The sequence below is a fragment of the Erinaceus europaeus genome, chromosome 18 (genome assembly GCF_950295315.1).
Source record: "Erinaceus europaeus chromosome 18, mEriEur2.1, whole genome shotgun sequence".
NCBI lineage: Eukaryota > Metazoa > Chordata > Mammalia > Eulipotyphla > Erinaceidae > Erinaceus > Erinaceus europaeus.
Window position 1 is genome coordinate 76,385,478 of NC_080179.1, and position 22,336 is coordinate 76,407,813.

The window sequence follows — 22,336 nt, forward strand, 5'->3', positions numbered from 1 at the left end:
CTCAAGAACTCAGGAACTCTCCAACTCTGGCACTGTCGAACTCAGGAACCCTCGTACTCGAGAACCCAGGAACTCTCGGACTCAGGAACCCTCTCTCGGGGTCCCTTGGGGCGGGGCCAAGCAGGCCCGCGAAATTAGCAGGCCTGATCCAATTCTCTTGACGGGGGGGAGGGCTAGAACAAGCCAATGTAAAGCATACGACATATATATATATATACACACACACACACACACACACACACACACACTTAGAGGGGGAGATAGCATAATGGTTATACAAGGAGACTCATGCCTGAGGTTCGAAAGTCCCAGGTTCAATCCACCATATCACTCTATGCCAGAGCTAAGCAGTGCTATGGTTAAAAAGGGGGGGGGGGGGGTCGGGCGGTGGCGCAAAGTGCAAGGACCAGTGTGAGGATCCCGGTTCGAGCCCCCGGCTCCCCACCAGCAGGGGAGTCGCTTCACAAGTGGTGAAGCAGGTCTGCAGGTGTCTGTCTTTCTCTCCCCCTCTCTGTCTTCCCCTCCTCTCTCCATTTCTCTCTGTCCTGTCCAACAACGAACAACATCAACAATGGTAATAATAATAACCACAACGAGGCTACAACAACAAGGGCAAGAAAAAGGGGGAAGAAATGGCCTCCAGGAGCGGTGGATTCATGGTGCAGGCACCGAGCCCAGCAATAACCCTGGAGGAAAAAAAAAAAAGTGAGTGTGTGTGTGTGTGTGTGTGTGTGAGAGAGAGAGAGAGAGACATGGAGATACCACAACACGGAAGCTTCCTTGTGAGTGGGGTTTAAACCTGGGTCATCACATGGCAAAGCAACGCCCTATCCTAGTGAGTTCTGTTCCATATTTTATCTTCTGCTGTTCTATCACCAATTTGTAGTGTTTTTAGGTAGTCTTGTCTTTCTGTGTTTTATTCACAAACATGTGTGTATCTTGTTTTAAGAGCCCACAGTGTTTCTGAGCACCTGTGCTAGCAGTGTTTATACACTGAGATAAATCTGCTGCTTTCCCACTGTTGTAAGTGACAGCACAGTAAGGCATGAAGGGCCTCCTTATTTGCCATGCTGGTCTCATCAGCTGTCCTGTGACAAGCATGTGAGTTGAGGTTGGGGAGGAGGCACAGTGATAAAGCTTTCAAGAAAAATCCTGAGTTTGATTTTTAATACCACATATGCCAGAGAGCTGCGCTCTCTCTCTCTCTCTCTCCCTCTTTCTCTCTCTCTCTGTGTCTCTCTAGCTTATGAAATAAAATTAATTGAAGGAGAGGAGGTTGGGCAGTAGTGCAGTGGGTTAAGGGCACATGGCACAAAGCATTTAAAAAGTTATGGTATATATTCTCCATGGAATATTATTCTGCAATTAAAAGAAAATTGACAGGGAGTTGGACAGTGGCGCACCAGGTGAAGTACAGACATTATACCGTGGGCAAGGACCTGGGTTCGAGCCCCTGCTCCCCACCTGCAGGGGGAAGCTTCATGAGCGATTGAAGCAGATCTGCAGGTGTCTATTCTCTGTCCCTCTCTATCTCCCCTCTTCTCTCAATTTCTACCTGTCCTATTAAAACAAAATAGAAAGAGAAAAAAAGGAAAAGAAAGACACTGTGTTGCATGGGATCAACTGTATGGGACAAGTGGTGATTATATGCAGTGAAATAAGTAAACTGGTGAAAAATAACTATCAGATGGGCTCACTCTTGCAAATCACCAATGACCAATTGACTCACTCTTAGACACTGAAAACTATGGTGGTTATGGAGGACACACATGGAGGGCTCCACTTGAGGTAATGGCACAGGAACTTTGGTGGTAGTTGCAGAGTTGTACACACACACACATACACACACACATACACACACATACACACACACATACACACACATACACACACTCACACACACACACATACACACACACACACACGCACAACTATACCCCTAAACCTCTTTTCCCATTGTGAACTGATGTTAGCATAAATCTAAATGATCAAAGAAAAAATTAAATGTTGGGGGTCAGGCGGTGGCGCAGCGGGTTAAGCGCAGGTGGCGCAAAGCGCAAGGACCGGCATAAGGATCCAGGTTCAAGCCCCCGGCTCCCCACCTGCAGGGGAGTCGCTTCACAGGCGGTGAAGCAGGTCTGCAGGTGTCTGTCTTTGTCTCCCCCTCTCTGTCTTCTCCTCCTCTCTCCGTTTCTCTCTATCCTATCCAACAACGACGACAACAATAATAACTACAACAACAATAAAAAAAAAAGGGCAACAAAAAGGGAAAATAAAATAAAAATAAACAAGGGCAACAAAAGGGAATAAATATTAAAAAATTTTTAAAGAGCAAAAAAAAAATTAATATATAAATACTAGGCTGGGGAGATAGCATAATGGTCATGGAAAAGTTTGTTGTTTTTTTTTAATAGCCACCAGGGTTATCTGTGGGATTTGATATTGGCACTACAAATCCACAGCTCCTGGCAGCCATTTTTTTCTTTCTAATTTTTATTAGGACAGAGAGGGAATTGAGAGAGGACAGGGAGACACAGAGGAAGAGACACCTGCAGACCTGCTTTACCTTACCCCTCATGAAGGGCCCCTCCATTAGGTGGGGAGCAGGGGCTTGAACTCCTGTCCTTGCGCATGAAAATATGTATGCTTAACCGGGCGTACCAACACCCGCCCCCCTGAAAAAGCCTTTTAGGCCTGAGGCTCCCAGGCCCCATGTTCAATCCCCTGCACCACCATAAGCCAGAACTGAGCAGTGTTTCTGGTCTCTCTCTCTCTCCCTCTGTATCTACTCTTTCTCATCAAAGTAAAATGAAATATTAAAACATGAATAAATCATATATTTCCTTCCCACATGGAACTCGCATGGTAGCTGTGTCACCTCTCTCCCTTGGCCCTCCCATCATCCTCCATCAGAAACCTCTGGTGGGGGGCAGGGGCCCCCTTATCACTCGGCGCTCTGGGTGGTCAGGGCGGCAGGTGTTTCTTTGGGGGGTCGGGGGTGACACCCAGGCCCAGCAGAGCGGGCACCCGCAGTCAGGGGAGCAGAGCCATGACCCCCAGCTCTGGGAGTCACCCCCAAGGGCCGACCCGCCCTACCCGGGGTGGGGGCTCCCCCAATTCCACCTTTACAAGGGGGCGCAGCTCCAGCTCTTAACTTGGGGGGGACTTGTGGAGGGGAGGAATCCCACAAACACGAGGGGGACGGGGCTATTTGAGGCAGTTGGGGGTCCTCTGGGGGCAACCTTGGGGGGCTTCCGGGAGATTCAGGGATATCTGGGGGGAGCAGAGGGGTCCCCGGAGACATCTGGGGGAAACTAGGGGGTCCTCTGGGAGCCACCCGGGGGGGGGCGTCAGAGCTATCTGGGGGGACTGGGGGGTATCTAGGGGGGACAGGGGCGGGGTGAAGCTGGGGGTCCTCTGGGGGCAACCTTGGGGGTCTTCGGGGAAATTCAGGGATATCTGGGGAAACGTGGGGGATCTGCGGGCAGCCCGGGGGGATCAGAGATATCTGGGGGTCCTCTGGGGCAACCTTGGGGGGCTTCGGAGGACTGGGACATCTGGGGGCAACTAGGGGGTCCTCTGGGGGCAACCGGGCTGGCCAGAGATGTCTGGGGGCCGGGGGTAGCGGGGGGCTGTCGCTGGAGGCGACCCTGGAGGGGGTCTGGGAGGACCCCGATAACCGGAGGACGCGGGGGGCGGGGCAGTCCGGGGGCGACGCGGCGGGTAAGCTGGGGGGCCAGTCCCGGCCGCGCCGCAAAGTTTGCGGGACCCCCCGTCCTCCGCGCGCCCCCGCCCCGGACCCCGCGCCGCCGCGGCCTTGCGGGACGAGCTGCCCCTGCGGAGCGCGGCGCGGGCGGCCTGGGCCTGGCGGGCGGCGGGGCGGGAGCGGGGCGGGAGCGGGGCGGGAGCGGGGCCGGGACACCACGTCGGCCGCCATCCCTGGCGGTGCGGGTGCGGCTGCGGGTGCGGCTGCGGGTGCGGGCGCGGGCGGTGCGGGCGGCCGGCGGGGGCTTTGTGTGGCGGGCGCGTCCCCGGGCCGGCGGCTCCCGAGGCGGCTGCGCGCTCGCCCGCCCTGCGGCCCATGCGGGACCCGCCCGCCCCGCCCCGCCCCGCCCGCCGCTGAGCCCCGCGCCCCGCCGCCCCCCAAACTTTGCAAAGTGCACCCCGGCCCGCACCCCGGCCCGCAGGCCCCGCGCGGAGCAGGAGCGGCCGCCGCGCCGGCGCCGAGTGTCCGCAGCCCGGGGGGCGCCATGCGCGCGGGCGGCGATGTCCGCGGAACAGGACAAGGAGCCCCCCCCGCTCCGGAGGGGCCGAGGTAACGGGCCGGGCGGGACCCCGGGGCGGGGGCGGGGGCGGGGGCGGGGGCGGGCAGCACCCCGGACAGACCCCCGCCCTCAACTGTGCGCAGCACCCCGGACAGACCCCCGCCCTCAACTGTGCTCAGCACCCCCCCTGGACAGACCCCTGTGCGCAGCACCCCGGACAGACCCCCGCCCTCAACTGTGCGCAGCACCCCGGACAGACCCCCGCCCTCAACTGTGCTCAGCACCCCGGACAGACCCCCGCCCTCAACTGTGCTCAGCACCCCCCCGGACAGACCCCCGCCCTCAACTGTGCTCAGCACCCCGGACAGACCCCCGCCCTCAACTGTGCTCAGCACCCCGGACAGACCCCCGCCCTCAACTGTGCTCAGCACCCCGGACAGACCCCCGCCCTCAACTGTGCTCAGCACCCCGGACAGACCCACCCTCAACTGTGCTCAGCACCCCGGACAGACCCCCGCCCTCAACTGTGCTCAGCACCCCCCCCGGACAGACCCCCGCCCTCAACTGTGCTCAGCACCCCCTGGACAGATGCCCCCACCCTCAACTGTGCTCAGCACCCCGGACAGACGCCCCCACCCTCAACTGTGCTCAGCACCCCGGACAGACCCACCCTCAACTGTGCTCAGCACCCCCGACAGACGCCCACCCTCAACTGTGCTCAGCACCCCGGACAGACCCACCCTCAACTGTGCTCAGCACCCCCCCAGACAGACCCCCGCCCTCAACTGTGCTCAGCACCCCCCCAGGTGAAAATAAGTTGGGCCGCAGAGTTGGCGCCCGGAGGAAGGTTGCGGGGTCTCCGCAGCCCCCCCCCCGCCCCGCACACTCGGGCTCCCGCCCTGTCTGCGATGGCCGCACCGAGCCCGGAGGGTCTCTGCCCTGCGGAGCCCGGTCGCGTCCCCCGGAGCTGCTCCAGACAAAAGGCGAGTCCGCCGCAGGCCTGCGGGAGCTGGGCCCGGCCGCCCCCCGCGCTCTGCAGAGCCTGCGGCCAGAGGTCCCCGAGCTGAAGCCCTGCCGCCTCGGCTGCCTGAAGCCTCCATTTATTGAGCAGCTACTGTGTGCTGGTCCCGGTCCTGGTCCTGGTCGTCGGCGGTTCTTCTCCGGGGAGACGGGGTGAAACAAAGCAGAAGGACAGGCCCCCCCCCAGCTGCACGAGCAGACGTGCGGGGCTGGCGGCTGGCCAGGCCTTCGCCCAGCCTCGGAGCGGGGGACCTGCATGTTGGGGGGCTCCAGGGTCGCCGTAAGCCCGAGCTGAGCACTGCTCCGGTTAAGAAACAGTAATGATAAAGAAATGAAAAAATGAATACAGTATTTTTAAAAAGGCGGAGAGAAACAAAGCTGGGGACGTGGGAACTGTGTCTAAGCTTGAGAAGCGGTGCACGAAAGTGTGTTGGAGCAAAGACCTAGTGAAATGATGGAGCAGATAGGAACCTACAGGGGTGAGCGTCTGGGCAAAAGACAGAGCACGTGCAGAGGCCTCTGGAATGGGTCTGGTGTGAGCGAGCAACAGCAAAGAAGCTGATGTGGCCTGGGAGACAGCAGAGTGGTTCTGCAAAAGATTCCAGACCTGACGCTCCCAGGTCCCAGGTTTGATCCCCAGCTCCACCATAAGCCAGAGCTGAGCAGGGCTCTGGCTTTTCTCTCTGTGTCTTTCCCTCTGTATCTCTCTCATTAAAATAAAATAAATAAAATATTTTTTAAAGAGAATGTTTTAAAAGAAAAAGCTGACATAAATGGCCCCAGTATGAGGAAGCAAAAGATACAGACTGAGCAAAGAGGTGATGGTGTATTGGGGACCTCATGCACCATTTAAAAGACCTTGAATACTGATGTATTCTTTTTTAATATTTTATTTGATTTTCATGACAAAGAGACAGAGAAAGATACACACAGAGGACAACCAGAGCCCTGCTCAGCTCTGGTATATGGTGGTGTTGGGGATTGAACCTGGGACTCTGGAGCCTCAGTCTCATATGCAAGTCTGTGTGCAGAACCATTATGCTGTCTCCCCAGTCCCCCTCTGATGTATTTTTTGATAAAGATTTTAAAGGTTTTTCTTTCTTTTTCTTTTCTTTTCTTTTTTTTTTCTTTCTTTTTTTTTTTTTTTTTTTTTGCTTCCAGGGTTATTGCTGGGGCTCTGTGTCTGCACCATGAATCCACCGCTCCTGGAGGCCATTTTTCCCCCCTTTTGTTGCCCTTGTTGTTGTAGCCTTGTTGTGGTTATTATTGTTGTTGTTGATGTCGTTCGTTGTTGGACAGGACAGAGAGAAATGGAAGGAGGAGGGGAAGACAGAGAGGGGGAGAGAAAGACAGACACCTGCAGACCTGCTTCACTGCCTGGGAAGCGACTCCCCTGCAGGTGGGGAGCCGGGGGCTGGAACCGGGATCCTTAGGCCAGTCCCCCAAAGATTTATTTCTTAATGAAAGAGAAAAGAAAGACACAGTGTCACCCCGACCCCTGCAATGCCAGGGATCCGCCTCAGCACCTCATGCTTGAGAATCCAATGGCATATCCACTGTGCCACTTGTCTTTTCAGTGGAATTTCTCTGCTGTCTAGAGTCATGTTGAAGCAGGGAAGCTTGTCAGGAGGCAATAATCCTCTCATGCAAATAGGAGACCGTGCTGGTAACCAGTAAGTGTTGAGGTAAAGTTCCCTTTGACTTAGGGATTTACCATCACTTGGGGATTTCGGGATGAAGCACATGTAGGCTTGTGACACGGTGACATTACCGTGTACAGAGAGCAGCTAGGGCATCCTTCCCGTAGGCAAGCTAAGCCAGAGTGGAATTTGTTGTTAGAGACCGAGTATCCACACCGACTTTAGAGTTGGTGAAGGCTCTCTGCTTCAGTTTGCTTATCTGTTTACAGTTCCGAGCCACTGAAGCCTTTGAGCAGAGGACTCTCTGACATATAATGATTATTCCTCTAGTAGTTTTGCCGTAGTGTTTTGCCTATTTATTGACTTTGGGAGTAAAGGGGAAAAGAGCTATTGAGTGTATCTCTTTGAACTCAAGTCTCCTGTGTGATTTTAAGGAAATTAGTTGAGGATTTTACCCTGGGTCAGGAACCCAGGTCTCTCTTCAGCTTGTTCCAACTGCCGCCTCTGATACCTTCACTCTTGGGAGTCGGTCCAGGTGTCAGGTCAAGAGCCTTCTGAAAGTCAAGTACTCAAATAAAAGACAAAGCACAGTGTCAGTAGAAAGTCAGTGTAGTGAGGGGTATTTGCAGATCGTAATTAGAACAGTTGCTTGTAAAACACCTGTGATGGCATTATGATGCATAGGTTCTGGGATACCTGTGGACTCAGAACAGCCTTGCTGACTGGACTTACTGTTCATGCTCTGGAACCGACTGCTCAGCATCACACTGCTGGAAGGACGCAGTGTTTGCAGAGCTTAAACTCAGAGCAGTGGTCCTCAAACCGCTTCCCATTCACCAGTGTAAACACACAGCTATCTGAGTAGTTACATATGTGTCTCATGTATATTACAAAACATTCAAGTCAACGGCCTGTTCTTAGGATAAAACTAACATTTTTTTACATATAGATCTTTATTTCATTTTGTTTTATTGCCACCAAGGTTGCTCTCAGTGGGACTTTGTGTTGGCACTGCAGTCCACTGCTCCTGGGGCCACCTTTTCTTTTTTTCCTTTTTCTTTCTATTTTATTGGGAGGGTACAGAGAGAAATCGAGATGGGGGGGGGGAGATAGGAATAGAGAGAGACCCCTAAAGACCTGCTTTACAACTCGAGGGGAGCCGGGGACTCAAACCTGGGCTACTGCCTGGCCCTGGAGACTAAGATGTTTAGGTTTGTTTGGTTATTTTTTGGGAGAGAGGTTCAAGCCAGGCCCCTACCACATTGAAGGAAGCCTTGATACTCAGTGCTGTGGTGGCACCCTGCCCCTCTCTCTCCTCTCTCTCTCTCTCTCTCTGCTTTGTTTTACCAGACCACTGCTCAACTCTGGTTTATGGTGTTGCTGGGGATTGAAGCTGGGAGCTCAGAGCCTCAGGCATGAGAGTCATTACAGAACCACTGTGCTATCGGCCCAGCCCTTACAGACCATCTTGCTGAGACGGGTGTATGGAGGATTTGTAGTAAGACAGAGAGGAAGCATCACTTAGTTTGCCCAGTATGGAGGGGAGAGCTCGCGAGAGAAGGTCTGAAGGGAAGCCTTTTTGTTTGCTTCTGATTTGGTCTCTTCCAAGGGTGAGGCAGATTCGTGGGAAAGCGGGGTCCCCCTGGGAAGTCAGTGCACCTCCCGGGTGTACACTCTGCAGCTGGGGTAAGCGATCTGAGGCAGAAACAGAGGTCTGGAAGTTTTGAGTAAACAGGTGAATGATAATTGGCGCCTTGAGAGTGGAGGAACTCCCTGAGGAGAGTGTGCGGATGGGAAGAGAAAACACCAAGCAGGCTGCTGCAGCACAGGCCCTCAGGGCTGTCGTTTTATTATTATTATTATTAATTTATAGAAAGGCAACACTGACAAAACCATAGGATGAGAGGGGCACAACTCCACACAGTTCCCATCACCAGACCTCCGTATCCCATCCCCTCCCCTGACAGCTTTCCTATTCTCTATCCCTCTGGGAGCATGGACCCAGGGTCACTGTGGGATGCAGAAGGTGGGGAGGAGGTCTGGCTTCTGTCACTGCTTCCCCGCTGAACATGGGCGTTGACAGGTGGATCCATACTCCCAGCCTGGCTCTCTCTTTCCCTAGTGGGGCAGGGCTCTGGGCAAGCAGAGCTCCAGGACACATGGGTGGGGTCGTCTGTCCAGGGAAGTCTGGTCGGCATCCTGCTGGCATCTGGAACCTGGTGGCTGAAAAGACAGTTAACATATAAAGGCAAACAAGTTGTTGACCAACCACCTTGTCATTTTTAAAAAATTTTTTAAAAATATTTATTTGTTCCCTTTTGTTGCCCTTGTTGTTTTATTGTTGTAGTTATTATTGTTGTCGTTGTTGGATAGGACAGAGAGAAACGGAGAGAGGAGGGGAAGACAGAGAGGAGGAGAGAAAGATAGACACCTGCAGACCTGCTTCACCGCCTGTGAAGCGACTCCCCTGCAGGTGGGGAGCCGGGGTTCGAACCGGGATCCTTATGCCGGTCCTTGTGCTTTGCGCCACCTGCGCTTAACCTGCTGCGCTACAGCCCGACTCCCCCGCCTTGTCATTTTTTAAAAGTATTTATCTCAGAGCTGGAAGGTGGAGCAGTGACTCAGGTGCTGACCTTGGAAGTGTGAAGTCCCAAGTTTGATTCCCAGCATCCCATGTGCCTAAGTGACCCTATGGTTTTCCCTCTCTCTCTTCCTTCCTGTCTTATGTTAGTAATAACAATAAGAAGAACTCTTTAAAATATATTTACCACATCAATAAAACAATAAAATATTAAAATACACTTGCCAACTTATTTATTAGAGAGAAGGAGCAGGGGGTGGGGGAAGAGGGAGCGAGAGGAATCATCACCCTGGCTTGTGTGAGGCTGGGGATTGAACTCAACACCTCCTGCTTGCAAAGCAGGCACTCTGCCTGCTACAAACCTTCCCACGTTTTCCTCCAAGTATTTGATAGTTTCTGGTCTAACATCCAGGTCCTTGATCCATTTGGAGTTGATTTTTGTTTCTGGTGAGATAAAGTGGTTCAGTTTCATTATTCTGCATGTTTCTTTTGCTTTTTAATGTTTTTTATATTTATTTATTTTCCCTTTTGTTGCCCTTGTTGTTTTTTATTGTTGTTGTAGTTATAGTTATTGTTGTTGTTACTGATGTTGTCTTTGTTAGATAGGACAGAGAGAAATGGAGAGAGGAGGGGAAGACAGAGAGGGGGAGAGAAAGACAGACACCTGCAGACCTGCTTCACCGCCTGGGAAGCGACTCCCCTGCAGGTGGGGAGCTGGGGCTCGAACCAGGATCCTTACGATGGCCTTGCGCTTTGCGCCATGTGCGCTTAACCCGCTGCGCTACCGCCCGACTCCCTCTTCTGCATGTTTCAACCCAGTTTTCCCAGCACCATTTATTGAAGAGAGCTTCCTGTCCCCATTCAATACTTTGGGCCCCCTTATCAAAGATTAGATGTCCATAGGTGTGGGGAGAACCTTCCTTCACAGTCTATGAAATGCTCTCTCTTGTCTTCTGACTTCCGGTTCTGAGATGCCCACATCCGTCTCTAGACATTGCCATGGCCTTGTGGGCCTCAAAGCTTACTCTATGCATTCTGTTCCTTCCACTAAGTAACTCTCTTAATTTCTCACCTTTGGTGAGATCCTTCTGGAAGTAAGAGCTCAAATGATACCCCTGGGCCCCCATTTCCACCTCCACTCCTCCCCCAGCCTAGAATCCTTACTTCTATATTTCCAGGAGCTCAACAGTGATTCTTGAATCTAATTGGATCAGTGCTCACATAGATGTCAGTTAACAGCAAGTGGTGTGTCTTCCTACTTGCCTTTTTTTTTTTTTTTTCCTGTTATCAGGGTTATTGATGAGGCTCAGTGTCTGCATGATGAGTCCACCATTCCTGGAGGCATTATTGTTATTTTTTCCTTTATTTGAAAAGACAGAAAGAAATTAAGAGGGGAGGGGGTTATGGAGAGACAGAGAGACACTTGCAGTACTTGCTTCACCACTCCTGAAGTTCCCCTCCTCCTGAGGATTCCTCCCTGCAAACCCTGGAATCAAGGGCTTGATCCTGAGTCCTTGCACGTGGATGTGTGCTTAGCCAGGTGCATCCTGCACACTTCGCTCTCTGGAGTGCAGAGGAGTTAGCTCCTGGGAAGCTGGCAGGGGTCCTTCTGGCAGTCTTAATTCAGGATATCCCGAGAAGGCTGAGCCATCTTTTCTTTCAAGTAGGACTCGTGAGGAGTTATTGTCCCTCTACTTGATGTCCTTTGGGGACCAGAATGATACTGACCTTGTAAGATGTGTTTGGAAGTGTCCTTCTTGCCATCATTTTTGGAACACCTTTAATAGGATGGGTGTTGCTTCTTGAAAATCTTTGAATTCATTAGCAAAGCCATCTTGTCCCGGGCTCTGACTGTTCTTAGAGAAACTCTTGATCATTATAATGTCATATTGCTTCAATAAATGTCATTTTTGAAGATATCTTTAGTGTTCACATAAAAACAAAAATACATTTTTAGATTTCAATTATAAAATTACAAATGCCCAATAATTTTCATAATGCTATCAATAGCAATTAATATATTTTACATTAGAGACTTACATATTTTGGTGTTTATTTTCGTTTATTAATAATTATACTTTGGGGGAGTTGGGCGGTAGAGAAGCGGGTTAAGCGCATGTGGCGCAAAGTGCAAGGACCTGAGTAAGGATCTTGGTTTGAGCCTCCAGCTCCCCACCTGCAGGGGAGTCGCTTCACAGGTGGTGAAGCAGGTCTGCAGGTGTCTGTCTTTCTCTCCTCCTCTCTCTGTCTTCCCCTCCTCTCTCCATTTCTCTCTGTCCTATCCAACAACAAAGACATCAATAATAACTACAACAATAAAACAACAAGGGCAACAAAAGGGAATAAATAATAAAAATAAATATTAAAAATAATAATAATTATACTTTGGGCCAGAGAACTGGTTCACTGAATATGGTGAATGCTTTGTCATACACATGGCCCAGGTTTATTTATTTATTTTACTATTATTATTTTTTAAAATTTTATTTTTATTATGGATAGAGACAGAGAGAAATTGTGAGGGAAGGGGGAAGTAGAATGGGAAAGAGACAGAAAGAGACCTGCAGACCTGCTTCACCGCTTGTGAAGCTTTCCCCCTGCAGGTGGGGACCAGGGGCTTGAACCCGGATCCTCGCGCACTGTAATGTGTGCGCTTAACCAGGTGCGCCACCACCTGGCCCCCCTTCACTGTTTTAACACCAGAGCACTGCTCATCTATGATACTTGAAGAAGCTCTGGTGTTGTAGTGCCTCTCTCTCTCTCTCTCTCTCTCTCTCTCTCTCCCTCCCTCCCTCCTTGTAGCGCCTCTCTCTCTCTCTCCCTCCCTCCCTCTCTCTCCCTCCCTCTCTCTCTCCCTCCCTCCCACCCTCTCTCTCTCCCTCCCTCCCTCTCTCTCCCTCTCTCCCTCTCTCTCTCTCCTTCCCACCCTCCCTCCCTCTCTCTCTCCCTCCCACCCTCTCTCTCTCCCTCCCTCCCTCTCTCTCTCTATCCCTCCCTCCCTCGCTTCCACCCTCTCTCTCTCCCTCCCTCCCTCCTATCTAAATGGAAAGATGACACAGGGGCTAGGAGATAGCATATTGGATATGCAAAATGACTTTCAGGTCTGAGGCTCCAAGGTCCCAGGTTCAGTCCCTGGCACCACCATAAGCCAGAGCTGGGCAGTGCTCTGGAAAAAGGAAAGAAAAAAAAAAAAAAAGAAAGAAAAGAGAAATCACATGTCCTGACACCAGAGGAAAAGTATATTTTGTTTTAAAGAGTAATTTTTTCTGTTTATATTTTTCAAATGAAATCTCAGTGTGTGAAGTCACCTGTGATTAGGACTTTGATATCTGATATTTGACACTTGCATTATATAGCCACTTTATTATTTCACCTCTAAGACAGTCCCTAATTCTTTTTTCATAGCAGATCAGTGAGCGTTTTGGATATCAGTATTCAAGAACATGTTTCTCTGCAGTGGAAAACTAGAGGAGATTGTTAATAGAAAGTAGTTTATGGTATATAGCCTGGTGAGTAGTTGTAAGTGGGTTTAGTCATTCCTGAATGACTAAATCATTGAATAAAACTTAGAGGTCTCTCAATTCACTTTTTTTCACTTGAGCTGCCATTGCCCACTCTCAGCACTCCCTTACAGCAGTCGCCTGTGACTCAGTGCTTGTAACTTAGCAATGAGCACCACAGTGTCTCGTCAGCACTCATCACCATAAGCACTCATGATTTTTTTTTACATAACATGTTGTGTAGTCATAGCATGGTAACTGTGTGTGTGTGTGTTTTCATTTTTCTCTTCTTTTTTCTTTTCATTATTTTATTGGTGGGTTAATGGTTTATAGGATAGTAGTTGGCACGTGGGTAAAATGTCTCATCTCCCAGTGAAAGGTATCAGCGAACTATTGTCGGCATAGTAACTTTCAATATCTGTTTTTTGAGCAGCTTTCAAATAAGGGTTAAAGATGGTTTAGCAGGAAGCTCATATGCCTTGCCATGTTCCTGGCACCAGGACGACTCTGGAGCTGTGGTGTCTTCGTGTCGTGTGTGTGTGTGTGTGTGTGTGTGTGTGTCTGTCTGTCTGTCCGAGTGAAAAAAGTAGGTCTTAGAGCAGTGTAACTGCGTATGTTCAAGGCCCTGACTATGCAGAAACAAACAGAAAGTCCTGTATGGTGTTGACTAGAATCACTATGCTAAACCAGAGACGACCCGAACTGCCCCTGCGGCTCCAGACAGACTATGACCCACATAGTCAACGACTGCCACCTCTCCAGATTCAAAGGAGGTCTCGAAACTTGACATCAGGCTCAACCTGACGCTGTTGACTGGCTACGGAAGAAGGGCAAACGCTAGAAGAGGAAGTATGCTAAACATATCCCACAGCATACTTTGTAGCTGGAAGCTGATACCTTTTAATTATATTTACTTACTTTCCCTTTTGTTGCCCTTGTTGTTTTCATTGTTGTTGTAATTGATGTCGTTGTTGGATAGGACAGAACGAAATGAGGGGAGGGAGACAGAGGGGGAGGGAAAGACAGACACCTGCAGACCTGCTTCACTGCATGTGAAGCGACTCCCCTGCAGGTGGGGAGCCGGGATCCTTGCGCTTTGTGTCACATGCGCTTAACCTGCTGCGCTTCCACCCAACTCCCCAAAGCTGATTGACGCCTTTTAATAGTCTTCACTCATTCCCCTACAACTCCTCCTTCAGCCTCTAGCAGTCTGTTCTCTGTGAACTTAGTTATCTTTGCTTTGATAGATAGAGAGAGAGAAAGAGAGAGAGAGAGAAAGGAGAGACATCTTCAGCACTGTTGCACCACTCATGAAGCTTCTGCCCTGGCAGGGGTAGACCAGGGTCTTGACCTTGGGTAAAAGCGTCTTTATCGTTTAATTACTGTCACTTAGAGATGTTATAACTTAAACTCAGTTTAATTCAGCGTTTGTTAAATACCTTTAAAGGCTAAAGCAGTATATGGTAGGGAGACTCCAAAGAAAGAAGACATATGTGTTATCCTTAGAGATAGCAAGATCTGATTAGTAGGGGAGGAAGGCAATAAAGGCACATACATGAGGCCCTGGGTACAATTCCAAACACCTCTTCCTGTTAAAAGAATCTGTCTTAAGAAAATCTGCCCACCTGCAGGGGGAATCTTCACAAGTGGAGCAGTGCTGCAGGTGTCTCTCTATCCCTCCCCCGTCAATTTTTTTTTGTCCTATCAAATAATAAAATAAAGCAAACAAAAAAAGCAACTCTGGGCAGTGTGATAGAGACATGCATGCATTAAGCTATAGACAGACAGACAGACAGACCTACGGAACAGATCAGAATAAACACAGCGAAGTGGCAGATCAGTGGCAATCTGCTTGTATATGCGGATTCTGAGAAAGGCACGTCGAGTACAGAAGGAAGAGTCCCAAGAAAGAGAAGATCGTATGGGGGACCGGGTGCTGGCTCCCCTGGTTGAACATATAGGTTACAATGCACAAGGACCTGGGTTCAAGCCCCTGGTCCCCACCTGCAAGAGGAAAACTTCTCAGGTGTCTCTCTGTCTCTCCCTCTCTACCTCCCCCTTCCTCTCAATTTCTGTCTGTTTCTGTCCAATAACGAAAGAAAGCTACTTTAAAGAGAGAGAGGACAGCTTACGTGCTGACTGGTAGGACAGGCCTGCTGCCTGAGGAACTGCAGGGCCCGAGTGTTTACTAAGGGACAGGCACTAGGAGAAGTCTCGGTGTTAGGGATGACTGCCCTAACCCCACCCCACTTCTTTGTGGAGACCCTACCCCCCAAAGTGATAAGATCTGGAGGTGATGCCTTTGGGAAGAAGTTCAGGTCACAGTAAGTGGCCTATGGTGTGGTACAGTGTATATAGTGCCTGATTTGCGAGTGTGAGGTCCTGAGTTTGATCCCCAGCATGGTGTATGCCAGAGTAATACTCTAGTTCCCTTTTCTGTTGTTTTTTTTCCTCCAGGATTATTGCTGGGGTTCAGTGCCTGAACTATGAATCCACTGTGCCTGGAGGCCATTTTTCTCATTTTTGTTGCCCTTGTTGTTGTCATTGTTGTTGGATAGGACAGAGAGAAGTGGAGAGAGGAGGGGAAGACAGAGGGGGAGAGAAAAACAGACACCTGCAGGCCTGCTTCACCGCTTTGAAGCGACCCCCCCCCCCCGTAGGTGGGGAGCAGGGGGCTCGAACCGGGATCCTTACACCAGTCCTTGTGCTTTGCACCATGTGCGCTTAACCCACTGTGCTACCACCTGACACCCCCCCCCCCGTTCCCTTTTCTTTAATAAATAAATTAGGGCTGGGCTGTGGTACAACTAGTAAAGTGCACATTACCATGCACAAAACTCTGGCTCAGGGAGCTGGGCGGTGGCGCAGCAGGTTAAGCGCAGGTGGCGCAAAGCACAAGGACAGGCGTAAGGATCCTGGTTCGAGCCCCCGGCTCCCCACCTGCAGGGGAGTCGCTTCCCAGGCGGTGAAGCAGGTCTGCAGGTGTCTATCTTTCTCTCCCCGTCTCTGTCTTCCCCTCCTCTCTCCATTCCTCTCTGTCCTATCCAACAATGACATCAATAACAACAATAAAAATAATAACAATAAGGGCCACAAAAGGGAAAAAGTAGCCTCCAGGAGCAGTGGATTCATAGTGCGGGAGCCGAGCCCCAGCAATAACCCTGGAGGCAAAAACCAAACGAACTCTGGTTCAAGCACCCACCCGGCCCCTGCATGTGTGGGGTAGCTTCACGGGTGATGAGGCCCCTGCATGTGTGGGGTAGCTTCATGGGCGATGAGGCCCCCGCATGTGTGGGGTAGCTTCACGGGCGATGAGGCCCCCGCATGTGTGGGGTAGCTTCACGGGCGATGAAGCCCCCGCATGTGTGGGGTAGCTTCACGGGCGATGAGGCCCCTGCATGTGTGGGGTAGCTTCACGGGCGATGAGGCCCCTGCATGTGTGGGGTAGCTTCACGGGCGATGAGGCCCCCGCATGTGTGGGGTAGCTTCACGGGCGATGAGGCCCCCGCATGTGTGGGGTAGCTTCACGGGCGATGAGGCCGGCTGCTGGTGCCGCTCTCTTTCTCTGTCTCTGTTGTAATTCAAGTGAGGAAATCTATTTCAGTGATTACATTGAATTTTTATTATCTTTTACTTATTTATATATTGGATAGAGACAGTCAGAAATTGAGAGGAAGGGGGAGACAGAGAGGTAATGAGACAGAGAGACACCTGCAGCCCTGCTTCACCACTGCAGGTTGGGACTGAGGGCTTGAACCCAGGTCCTTGTGCACTGTAACATGTGCACTCAACCAGGTGTGCCACCACCCAGCCCCTTAATCGTTACTTTAATTAACAAGGGTGCACCTTCATGATGGGACTAGTAGACTTGTAAGAGAAAGAGGTCATTGGCATGCTCTGCAGACAGATTAAGGAAAGGCCATCTGAGACCCACTGAGAAGGCAGTTAGCTGTGAGCCAGCAAGAGAGACCACACCAGGAAGAGTTGGCCAGTGCCTTGATCTTAGAGTTCCCAGCTCCTGGATTGTGAGAATGGAGGTTTCTGCTGTTTAAACAGCCCAACCTATGCTCTTCTGTTCCGGCAACCCACGGGAACTAAAACAGAGCTTTGAAGGTTATGGCCAGAACTGTGGGTTTTAGTTGAACAATAGAGGATTATTTTTAAAGGTTTTGAGCAAGAAAGTGACAGATTTATGTTTTTCAAATATTTTATTAGAGGTTTGCTGAAAACAAGTTGGTGATAGCATAGGGCAGGGCAAGGAGACTAGTAATGGTGTCTTTACAGTAGCAGTTCAGAAGAAGGAATATTGAGCAGTGTAGAGGAAATGGCATGTTGGAGAACGTTCCCCATAGCACATCTGGCAGAGTGCACATTGGCAGGGGAAAACTTCACGAGCAGTGAAGCACTGCTGCATTGGTCTCTGTCTCTGTCTCTCTCTCCCTTCCCTCTCAGTGCCTCTCTGTTCTATCAAATGAATAAAATTAGGGAAAAGAAAGTATACCGGAAAATTTTTTCTTTTTGCCTCCAGGGTTATTGCTGGGGCTCTGTTCCTGCTCTGTGAATCCACTGATCCTGAAGGCCTTTTTTTTTTTTTTCTTTCCTTTTTATTGGATAGAACAGAGAGGATTCAAAGAGGAGGAGGAGAGGGAAAGTCACCTGCAGATCTGCTTCTCCTCTTGTGAAGCGACCCCCCTGCAAGTGGGGAGCCGGGGTCTCAACCTGAGCTCTTGTTTGGGTCCTTGTGCTTTGTACTATGTGCACTTAACCAGTGTGACACCTCCCAACCCCCCCCCCCACACACCTTTTTTTTTTTAAGTTAAAGACAGAGTTAGAGAGACCACAGTCATACTGAGGAAAGCAAATGAGAAGGATGGTTACCTGATCATCTCACTTACAGATGGAAATTAAGAAACAAGAACAGAAAGGGGAAATGAAGGTTGTGGGGTTTTTGTTTGTCTGTTTGGTTTTGTTTTCCTTTCTCTTTTTTTTTTCTACCAGAGCACTGCTGAGCTCTGGTTTATGGTGATGCAGGGGATTAAACTTGGGACTTTGGAGCCTCAGGTATGAGAGACTCTTTGCATAACCATTATGCTGTCTACCCCAGTCCCAGAAAGAGAAAGTACAAAGTGACACTTGGACCAACTGGGTGTGTTGTGCTGCAAAATAAAGGACTCTGGGCTCTGGGAGGGCAGCAGGGATGGGGGTGGGCTGGGGGTGGGGCCAGATCCTGATGCATGATGGTGGAGGGAATCTACACGGGGGTGAGAGTATTTTGCAGACACCTATCACTGGGAGAGGAGAAATTCTCCCCCATGTGTCAGCAACTGTAGGGTTATCCATTAACCGCCGATAAAATGGCAGGAAGGAGGGAGGGAGACCACAGCGCCAAAGCTCCCTCCAGTGCAGCAAAGACCAGGTTCCAGCATGAGTCACATGCCTGACAAAGCTGCAGACTAGCCAAGTGAGCTATTCTTTTGGCCCGGGAAGCCTTTAATATTTTAAACAAAGAAAATACAAAAATACAAAACATAGCAGGTTATTATAATAAGGCTGTGAGGAACAGTCATTTCGCAGGTTAAGACCCTGTAAGTGAAAAGAGCACCTGGCTTCTCTTTGTGTGTTTTCAGGTGGTGATGGTGGACTGGATGGGTTAGGAGGACCAGGAGTACAGCTCGGAAGCCCAGACAAAAAAAAACGCAAGGCAAGCACACAGGTGAGCTGGTGTTGTCTGTGGCAAGACTGGGTTAATGACTAACGCTGACGTGTGGGGACTGGGTTTGTTTCCTGTCTTCATTCACCACCTAACGGTGAATCCTGTAGCGGTTGTATTCTTCTTAAGCAAGAGACAGAGAGGCAGAGAGAGAGACCACAGCACTTAAGCTTCCTCCAAAGCGGTGGCGATGGGGCTCAAACCTGGGTCTCTGTCTGTGTGAGCTGTTTCCCTGGCCTCAGTGGTTGCACTCTGCTCCTTTTGCCTTGAGTAGCTATTGTGCAGTCAGCTTCGGGAGAAACAGTGGGCATCCCAGTGTAGACGTGCTGATTCCTGGGCTGGGTGGCAGCCCACCTGGCAGAACACATGTTGCTGTGGCTGTGGGCCCAGTATCTAGACCCTGGTCCCCACCTACAGGGGGCCAAGCTTCAGGAGCAATGCTGCAGGTGTCACTTCACTCTGTCTCTCTCCGCTTCCACCCCTCTATCTCTCTCATCTGATAAAAAGAAGGCAAACAGTGGGGATGGCTTCTGGGCATGGTAAAGATATGCAGACACCGGGGTTCAGCAATAACCCTGGTGGGGAAAACTGATTACTTAAATTTTATTCTTACATCTTAAAACGTATAAATTTCTATGTAATGTCTGAACACAAGTTCAACCTCAAGTAGCTTTCAGTTTTATAGTTACATAGTAGTAAGTGCAATATCATTAATGGTGGCGACAGTGCAGAGGTCCTTTATCTATTACCAGAAATGTATCAGTATCAGCTATCAATTCTGTCAATCACTGCACCATGGTATTGTTGTTCGGGGAAGACTAGGACCAGAACCCTACTTTCACCAGGACGCAGAACTTTTGTGACTAGGAACTTTTGCTTTTGCTCCTGTCTCTGAGAGGAAAGAGAATTTGGAGGAGACCTGAGAAGGAAGTCAGGCCCTTTGTCTCCCATACCTAGAAGGAGTGAAAAGGACTTGCTAGTAGGTACAGGTAGGGCTAGAAAGGCAGTGAAGGTGGAGCATTACAAGTACATAAGCTTTTTTTTTTTTTTTTCTTGCCAGCAGGGTTATCACTGGGGCTCAGTGCCAGCACTGTGAATCTACCTCTCTGGTAGCCATTTTTTTCTTTTTGTTTTCTTTCTAATTTTTATTAGGTAAGACAGAAATTGAAAGAGATGGGAGAGATAGAGAGAGGGAGATAAAGATTAACACCTGCAGACTTCCTTCACCAGTCGTGAAGCAGGGCTTTGAGACCGGGTCCTTGTGCTTGGTAATATACACACTTAACCAGGTGTGCCGCTGCCCAGCTCCCAGAGCCCAGCTTCTTTATCAGCTCTGTTATTTTTGCCTGAATGACCCCCCCACACACACACATACACACACATACCTCTCTCTCTTCACTTTCCTAAATAAAAGTTTTTAATTCCAGCAGGTTAAGCGCAGGTGGCACAAAGCACAAGGACCAGCGTAAGGATCCCGGTTCGAGCCCCCGGCTCCCCACCTGCAGGGGAGTCGCTTCCCAGGCGGTGAAGCAGGTCTGCAGGTGTCTGTCTTTCTCTCCCCCTCTCTGTCTTCCCCTCCTCTCTCCATTTCTCTCGGTCCTATCCAACAATGATGACATCAATAACTACAATAATTAAACAACAAGGGCAATGAAAGGGGATAAATAAAAAACCTTAAAATGATTTAAAATAAATAAACAGGGAAAGAAACCGGATGAATTGACACGTCAAGCAGGTAATCAGACTCGCACACTCCTACATAGCGATGCGATGCGATGCGACCGGTGTGCTGTTCACTCTTTGCATCCTCTCTCCAGGGGCCGTCCTTTCCCCCGCTGTCTGAGTATGCGCCACCGCCCAACCCCAACTCAGACCACCTCGTGGCCGCCAACCCGTTTGATGACAACTACAACACTGTCTCCTATAAGCCCCTGCCTCCGGCGAGCCCCTACCTGGGCCCCGGCTACCCTGGCTTCGGCGGGTACGGCGCGTTCAGAATGGCCCCTCACGGGCCTCCGAGGATGTCCTCCCCGTACTGCGGCCCCTACGCACTGCGAAGCCAGCCGGCCCCGTTCCCCCCGAGCGCCATGGGCCTGGGCTTCAGTCGGCCGCACGCACTGGACTTCGGGCCCCCCGAGAACGCCGGCTTCGGAAGCCCACCTTACGGCAGCGCGCCCGCCCAGCACTTCCGACAGAGCCCCGCCGACAGCTTCGGCCAGGTGGCCCCGCAGACGCCCGGCCAGGTGGCCCCGCAGACGCCCGGCCAGGTGGCCCCGCAGACGCCCGGCCAGGTGCCCCCGCAGACGCCCGGCCAGGTGCCCCCGCAGATGCCCCCGCAGACGCCCGGCCAGGTGGCCCCGCAGACGCCCGGCCAGGTGCCCCCGCAGACGCCCGGCCAGGTGCCCCCGCAGGTGCCCCCGCAGACGCCCCGCCAGGTGTCCGCCCCGGAGCCCGCGCCCAGCTTCGTCCCCGGGAACAATGCGACGTTCGCGTCCCCGCTAGAGCCCAGCCCCTCTTTTGTTTCCCCCGCACACACTCTCGGGCAAGCCAGAGCGCCGCCCGCCAAGACCCCGACCCCGAACCCCTCGGCTCAGCCACCGCACCCGGCCGGGGAGGACGCCGCGAACCCGGGCGGCCCGGAGGGCAAGAGCGCGGCCCGGAGCAGCGTCGCCGGCCCCGAGGCCACCGGCACCGGCACCGGCTGCGCCAACGGGACCCAGAACCAGCCCCGGCGGCCCCGGGGGCCCGCGGAGCCGGGCGGCTCGGACAAGGGCGGCAAGGGCCCCCCGCCCCCCGGCCGCCACGGCCCCCGCCCGGCCGCCCCCGTGTTCCCGTGCGGGATCTGCACGCACGAAGTCCACGACGACCAGGACGCCATCCTGTGCGAGGCCTCGTGCCAGAAGTGGTTCCACCGGGTGTGCACCGGCATGACCGAGACGGCCTACGGGCTGCTCACCGCCGAGGCCGCGGCCGTGTGGGGCTGCGACGCCTGCATGGCGGACAAGAGCGCGCAGCTCCTGCGGACCAGGGAGGCCTTCGGGCCGCCGGCCGTGAGCGGGGACGCCTGATCGGTCCCGGGCGCGGGTGCCGGTGCGGGCGCGGGTCCGGGTGCGGGTCGCGGGTGCGGGTTTGGGTGCGGGTCGCGGGTTCCGGGTGTGGGTCGCGGGTGCGGGTCGCGGGTCCCGGGTGTGGGTGCGGGTCACGGGTGCGGGTCGCGGGTTCCGGATGTGGGTCGCGGGTCCCGGGTGTGGGTGCGGGTCCCGGTTGCGGGTCACGGGTGCGGGCCCCGGGTGTGGGTGCGGGTCGCGGGTGCGGGTGCAGGTCGCGGGTGCGGGTCCCGGTTCGGGTTTGGGTGCGGGTCGAGGGTCCCGGGTGTGGGTCGCGGGCGCGGGTCCCAGGTGCGGGTCCCGGTTGCGGGTGCCAGTGCGGAGTGCGGGTCCCGGATGCCGGTGCGGGTCCCGGTTGCGGGTGCCGGTGCGGGGTGCGGGTGCAGGTCGTGGGTGCGGGTCCCGGTGCGGGTGCGGGTGGACCCGCTGTCCCCAACCCTGGGCCGCGCAGAGCCGCGCAGAAACGCGGGGTGGCGGCCTCCGGCATTATTTTTCTAAACACACACGAAGGAT

At 52.2% G+C, this 22,336-nt stretch overlaps 1 protein-coding gene across 3 annotated transcripts; it reads left to right on the top strand.

Moving 5' to 3' along the window:
- Window positions 1-3,977: 3,977 nt before the first annotated feature.
- On the top strand, window positions 3,978-21,817 carry PYGO1 (pygopus family PHD finger 1). Of its 3 annotated transcripts, none has more exons than XM_060178190.1 (4): window positions 3,978-4,315; window positions 18,634-18,719; window positions 20,534-21,031; window positions 21,068-21,817. In XM_060178190.1, the coding sequence occupies exons 1-4, from the start codon at window positions 4,267-4,269 to the stop codon at window positions 21,782-21,784; spliced, it is 1,350 nt and encodes a 449-aa protein (XP_060034173.1). In that variant the 5' UTR covers window positions 3,978-4,266; the 3' UTR covers window positions 21,785-21,817. The 3 variants fall into 3 exon arrangements, with proteins under 3 accessions (XP_060034173.1, XP_060034174.1, XP_060034172.1); XM_060178191.1 differs by having other exon boundaries at window positions 20,534-21,007; XM_060178189.1 differs by having other exon boundaries at window positions 20,534-21,817.
- The last annotated feature ends 519 nt before the right edge of the window (window positions 21,818-22,336 follow it).